The sequence below is a fragment of the Gekko japonicus genome, unplaced genomic scaffold, assembly GCF_001447785.1.
Source record: "Gekko japonicus isolate JY-2015 unplaced genomic scaffold, Gekko_japonicus_V1.1 scaffold6384, whole genome shotgun sequence".
Taxonomy (NCBI): Eukaryota; Metazoa; Chordata; class Lepidosauria; order Squamata; family Gekkonidae; genus Gekko; species Gekko japonicus.
Genome location: NW_015169978.1, coordinates 3,140 through 10,098, shown reverse-complemented (window position 1 = coordinate 10,098; position 6,959 = coordinate 3,140). Strand labels below are relative to the sequence as shown.

Genomic DNA, 6,959 nt, shown 5'->3' with positions numbered 1-6,959 from the left:
TGGGACTGAAAACTCAATGGTACCATCGAGTTTCCAGCCCCATTGCCAGAGCGTCGCCCGGCGTCACTTCCTGGCGACGGCATGGTGCGGTGCGTCTGTTGTCCCCGCGGGAATGATCCTGCAAGGACGTCTGTGTCCCCCCGCTGAATCACGGTAAGTACTTGGGAAGCCTGCCCTCCAGTGACCCCTGGGCCAATCAGGCCTGGAGGGAGATTCGTTCCTGACCCCAAAGTGGCAACAGACATTAGCCTGGGTGTAAAAGAAGGGGCCACAGGACCTAAGCGCTGACCCTTCCGATCTGCCTAAATTCACAAAATCTGCACTGCTATCCGATGGCCATCTAGCCTCTGCTTCACAACCGTGTATGCTAGGATCTGATCCTGGCTTGTAGCAACCGCTCCCGGCTCCTAGCAACCTTTGACTGACTTCCCGGCTTTCTGACCTTCGGCTCCATTGTCTGATTTGATTTCGGACTGCGTATCCCGTTTCTAGTGTGTGGCAACTGTGGTGACCGGCTGAGCCAGCACGGCGAACCCATCACCTCCTGAGGAAGCCTGCTCCACTAAGAAGGAGGAAGAGGAGGAGAAGGAGGAAGAAGATGAAGAACAGGAGGATATTGGTTTTATGCCCCGTCCTTCACTCGGAGTCTCAGAGCAGCGTACAGTCTCCATTCCCTTCCCCTCCCCACTACAGACACCCTGTGAGGTAGGCGGGGTTGAGAGAGCTCTTTCGAAAACTGCCCTTGAGAGAACAGCTCTGAGACAACTTGCGACTGAACCAAGGTCACCCTGCGGGCTGCATGTGGAGGAGTGGGGGATCAAACCCGGTTCTCCCAGATTAGAGTCCGCCACACCACACTGGCTCCACTCTAACTGTCAGGAGGTTCTTCCTAATGTTCAGCCGAAAACTCTTTGGATTCAATTTCAATCCATCGGTTCTGGTCCGACCTCCTGGGACAACAAACACCCCTGCAAGATAGTCTGGGGAAATCCGAGGGGCACCAGTGCCAAGAAATCCGCCACAAACATCCAAGGACAGGATGTATTTCTTGAGCAGAGCACATACCTACCACCAAGCTCCTTACGTTCACACAAACGTGAATACAGTTTCAGTAGCCAGCCCTGTTTGTTTGCGTAGAGCAGCTAGATCCCTGCCCAGTAGTACGTCCAAACCCGTCCCTCTCCACTAGGCCTGCTTGGGATAAACAGAGCTGAAAAACTCTTGCTGAACTAGACATTAATTGTCGGGAAAGCAGCCCCGCTGACTGATGATGCCGGTGTAGCAGGGAGCCTCCTGTACAATAAACGGAGCTTAATAAACTGGGCCCAGCGATCTTTATGATCTGTTTTCACACCTCCCTCTCCCTGCTCTTATTATCGGAGGCTGTCGCCAGCCAACAGAACAACCCTGAACGGTACAAGAGCAAACATCCTTTCCCAAATGCCGGGCTGGGACTTTAGCAGGCCAAGGAAGGAGGAGGAGGAGGAGCAGGAGATTGGATATATACCCCCACCCTTCACTACCTGAAGGAGTCTCAGAGCGGCTTACGCCCATCTCCTCTCCCTTCCCCTCCCCACAACAGACACCCTGGGAGGTAGGTGGGGCTGAGAGAGCTCTTTCAAGGACTGCGCGTGAGACAACAGCTCTGAGAGAACTTGTGACTGACCCAAAGTCATCCAGAGGCTGCAAGTGGAGGAGTGGGGAATCAAATCTGGTTCTCCCAGATTAGAGTCCACGCTCTTAACCACTACACCAAACTGCAGGGCTGCTGGGGGGACGGGATAAAATCCTAGGGCGGGATATAAATCTAAATATATAAATTAATAATAAATAAAAGGGGTGTTGCAAAGAGATGCAGAGGTACAAGGCAAAAGGTGCGCAGCTTGATGTAGGATTCTCATCGAACTACCGACGTAGACGTTCTGCCCCCTACGCATTTCTCCCCTGCTCTGATCAAGGTGGTTGCATTCTGCACTGCACCTCTGCATCCCGACTCCCTTCCTTGCAACCCCTTCCCTACCTTCTGACCGGTGTTCCCCCTAAGCTGAGTCAGTGTGAGCCAGCTCACAGTTTTTTTAGCCTCCGGCTTCACCCATTTTTGTCTCAGCTCGGGAAGGAATGGCTCCGGAGCGGACTAATTTCTGCAGCAGCCAAATCGCTCGCTCACAACTTGAATGCCGGCGGCTCACAAAGTAGAATTTTTGCTCACAAGATTCCGCAGCTTAGAGGGCGCATTGCTTCTGACTGGGGGTGTAAGGACTCAGGGGTCTCCATTCCTACTTGCTTCTGAGCTTTGGATCTCAAAAGCTCATACCCTGAACATCTTGTTGGTCTTGAGACTCCCTTAAATGGGAGGAAAGCTACCTAGAGCGGTGTTTCCCAAAATTGTGGGTCAGGACCCAAAAGTAGGTTGCAAAGCCACTGAACGTGGATGGAAGGCCAGTCCCCTCTAATGGCCGCCCGTGCCCTTTCCATGGCTCTCTTCTGTCTTTTGGGAGCCAAGATCCGACCCTGGAAACAGTATCTTCCACGTCATACATTAGTTGGGTGTTATTTCTTCCCAGCATATACCTGTTGATCAAGTAAAATGTGTCCCGATGATTATGAGAGGGAGCTTCATAGAGTCCTAGGGGGGATTCGAGGGAGTAATGGAGAAAGGGAGGGCAGCCAAAGGCCGGAATGTTGACCCCCCATGTACAAAGGCGATGTTGGAATGCCACTTGCTTGAGGTTCATCGTGTGGGTAGCAGCAGCCTTTGGGCGATGTCTGTTGGTTTCTCAAAAGCACCTGGGTGGCTACTGTACGAAACGGAACGCTGAACTAGACGGGTGACAAGACCATCGTGTGCCTGGGGTGCCAAAGAACCTTGGGGCAAAAGAACTTAAGAAGAAAAGAAGAGTTGGTTTTTGTACCCTGCTTTTCTTTACCTTAAGGAGTCTCGAAGTGGCTTACGATTGCCTTTCCCTTCCTCTCCCCACAACAGGCACCCTGTGAGACAGGTGGGGCTGAGAGAGTTCTGAGAGAACTGTGGCTCGTCCAAGGTCGCCCCACAGGCCCCATGTGTCTCAGAGCGGCTTACAAGATCCTTCCCTCCTTCCCTTCCTCTCCCCACAACAGGCACCCTGTGAGACAGGTGGGGCTGAGAGAGTTCTGAGAGAACTTGTGACTGACCCAAGGTCACCCAGCAGGCCTCGTGTGTCTCAGAGCAGCTTACAATCTCCTTCCCTTCCTCTCCCCACAACAGGCACCCTGTGAGGGAGGTGGGGCTGTGAGAGTTCTGAGAGAACTTGTGACTGACCCAAGGTCACCCAGCAGGCCTCATGTGTCTCAGAGCGGCTTACAATCTCCTTCCCTTCCTCTCCCCACAACAGGCGCCCTGTGAGGGAGGTGGGGCTGAGAGAGTTCTGAGAGAACTTGTGACTGACCCAAGGTCACCCAGCTGGCTACCCGTGGAGGAGTGGAGAATCAAACCCGGTTCTCCACACTACAGTCCTGCCGCTCTTAACCACTACACCATTCTGGCCAGCCTTGGATGGGTCACCATACTAAAAAAACTGGGAACTGCCGTCTTAGAGGATGGTCAGATCCATCCCATTGTCATTTGGATAGAGCCGTGGCTCAGAGGCACGCACGAAGACCCGGCTTGCCACTCAGAATGCAGTCCTCACTGACTTGGATAGCCCAGGGAAGTCCGATCTCGTCAGATCTCGGAAGGAAAGCAGGGCCGACCCCGGCAAGTACCTGGACGGGAGGCCTCCAAGGAATACCAGGGCTGGGAGGCAGAGGCATGCGATAGCAAGCCATCTCTCTGAACGCCCCTTGCCTCCAAGCCCCACTTGGAGTCACCAAAAGTCAGCCATGACTTCCAGGCACGCGCACATATATACACACACATAATACCCCCAAAAACAAACAAAGAACACCCGAATGCGGTCCTCCACATTTCCCCGCCCGCGACCAACCTGTGATGGTGACGGAAGTGTGGGTCTCCTGTTCCAACAGGGGGTTCTTCACCAGGCAGCTGTAGGTGCTGTACGGCTCCAGCACCACCCGGAGGATGCTGTGCACGTCGAAGAGGCCCTCCTCGTTGGCCACTTGTGAGGTGGTGACGTTCTCCGTGAGGTTGTTGCCCCGGCCGTCCTGCCAGAGCACCGTGGCCTCCGGATACCCGGCGAAGGCGTGGCACGTCACGGTGACCAGGTCGCCCGGCTTCAAGTTTCTGTTGGGTTCCAGGCTCAAGTTGGGCTTGGAGTAGAGGGCTGGAGGGGGAAGGAGAACAAGCAGGAGTTCAGTGGGGCCTGCGGATTGTCGGCAGAGTTTAAATATGCCAAGGAAGTGGAGGACTGACCTTTTAGAGAAAAACACGTAGGTTTATTAAAGAGGAACCAACTATTATAGGACATAGAAGAGAGAGAGAGAACCTCAACTGCCTAACCTAACTGCGGAAGGAGGAAAAAACAAGAAGACTCTCCTACCTGACCAAAAAAAAACTAAGACTGAACCCTCCATATGGGAAGACATAAAAGGAAATGCCCACAAACCAGGCAGAAGGGTAGAGAAAGGACGCAGTGGAAGTGTGCTGGGCCCATAACCCTGTTGGCAGTGTCTAAATATGCAAAGGAAGTGGAGCTCTGACTGTTTAAAGAAAAATAAGGAGGTTTCTTAAAGAAGAACAAACCATTAAGGTTCTCTCTCTTCTGGATTCTACAACAGTTTGTTCTTCCTTAATAAACGTGCTTATTTTTCTCTGAACAGTCAGTGCTCCACTTCCTTTGCATATTTAAACTCTTGCCAACGCCGCTAACGTGGGCGCAACCAAGGGGCAAACAGATCGGGAGAAATACCAGATGGGTAAAGCTGGGAGGGTCAGGTGAGGGAGATCGGGGTGCTATTGTTTAGGGGAGGGCAACGTTCACTGGCTCATTCAATTTTAAGGCAGCTAACAATATTAATAAAACACTTAAAACAGATTACATAAAAAAGCATAAACTCCAAACTGTAAAATCCCAATGGAGGACTGCTTTAATCAAATGCGGTCCTAAATAGAACCATCTTCCGCTGCCTCCTGAAAATCAAAGGTGAGGGGGGCCAGGTGTACCTCCCTGGGAAGGTTGTTCCGTCACTGTGGGGCTGCCACTGAAAAGGCCCTCTCTGAGGTACCCACCAAATAAGCTTCTTTGATTGATGGGGCAGCCAGGAAGGCCTCTCCCCATTACCTTAATTCCTGGGCAGGAATGTGGGGGGGAAGGTCCCTCGGATACCCTGGTCCCAAGCTATGTAGGGCTTTAAAGGTCAAAAGCACCAACTTTAGTTGGACTCGGGAGTGGATCTTTAGCCAGTATAATTGCTCCTGATATTTGGCCCAGACCAGCAGTCTAGCTGCAGCATTCTGCACTAGCTGCAGGTTCCAGACAGTCTCCAAGGGCAGCCCCAAGCAGAGCACACTGCAGTAGTCCAGTCTAGATGTAATTAAGGCATGGATCACTGTGGTTAGATCTGACTGACCCGGGAACAGATGGAGCTAATAAGCCAGTCGTAGCTTGGCAAATGCACTCCGAGCCACAGCAGTCACCTGGTTTTCTAAGGTGACTGGTATGTCAAGCAGCACTTCCAAGCTGTCAACCTGGCTTTTCAAAAGGATTATAACCCTGCCCAAGACAGGGGAGATGTGAAGTCCCTGGTCTGCCCTTCTACTAACTAAGAGAACCTCTGTCTTGATAGGATTAAGTTTCAGCTTGCTCACCCTCATCCAGCCCATTCCTGACTCCATGCACTGGTTCAGAACATGAACAGCATCCTCCAAATTAGGTGGAAAGGAAAGGTACAGCTGAGTATCATCCACATAGCCTTATACCTGTGTTGTGGGATTCTGGGACCCATGACTTTTACTGCCCCTCCCTCCAGTTCCCCTGAGCTCTTTTCTTGGTTGATTGGAGACTGGTAAGGGGCTGAATAATCAAGTATATATATAGAGAGACCATTGTTCTAAAACAAAACTATTTTATTTCAGTACAAACTTTTAAGACAGAAAGCACTGTATCAATTATAAATCTTTAAGACAGAATACATAGTATTTAAATATTCTGCATAGAATATTCACCATAAACCCAGGACGTAAAGTAGTGCACTGATATAAAACTCAGAACGTTCTGGACTGGTCAAGGTCTCACAAGGAGTTGTTGGATGGCCAGCCCAGAGCAAACAAATCTTTAACAATTTATACCCTCTGGTCCCATATGTTCCATCAAAATGGCTGATGTAAGGCTAACACACTTTAACAGTAGAATATCTCTAATATAATTTCACTCTAATATCAGAGATAGGAAAGAATGTTCTGTGGCAAATAGAGAATTATAGATGCCATAGCATATCATATCATTCTGAGAATCTGAGAACCTTCCAAAAATAAACTAACTGTTTATTTTGTCAACATGGGAAGTGCAGAACATAGCTGTGTTTTAAGAACCTTATTGGTAGGTCATGTATGATAGACCTCCACTTGAAAAGGACATTGTGAAGGCTCATGGAAGCTGGAGAAGGAAATGATAACCGTAGGATAATATAAACTATTCTTTCAAACATAGAAGGGCCAAGGGCATTAGGGGCCAGTCAACCCTAGTTTACAAGAATGTCACATCAGCTATACTGAAAAGATCTTTTAGCATTGATTCATTAATATTATTTATACAGAAACTCAGGCCCATATTGATAAATTCTGCCACAGCCTAGGCAGGCTTTTTTTCTGGGAGAACACACCAGAACAGTGTTCCAGAACCTCTCTGACAAAATTCTTTTTAAAATGTTTAAAAGTTCATGAAGCCCTGCATCTTGGGACATACCAGTATGGTCTTTTTTATTTTTCTTTTACATGTTGCCTCTTAGTTCTGTCTATTTTTGTTGATGGTGCTCTCAGTTTTTTTTCACAGCATTGCTACACATCTTTTATACCATATCTATGG

At 49.7% G+C, this 6,959-nt stretch overlaps 1 protein-coding gene across 1 annotated transcript in view; it reads right to left on the bottom strand.

Moving 5' to 3' along the window:
• CD276 (CD276 molecule) overlaps window positions 1–4,259 on the bottom strand; it is a gene marked incomplete at both ends in the record, with an annotated part of 21,962 nt that extends 17,703 nt beyond the window's left edge. The window contains one exon of the mRNA XM_015417562.1: window positions 3,963–4,259. Within this exon, the coding sequence (XP_015273048.1) occupies window positions 3,963–4,259 (297 nt within the window). The remainder of the gene's footprint in view (window positions 1–3,962) is intronic.
• Window positions 4,260–6,959: the final 2,700 nt, after the last annotated feature.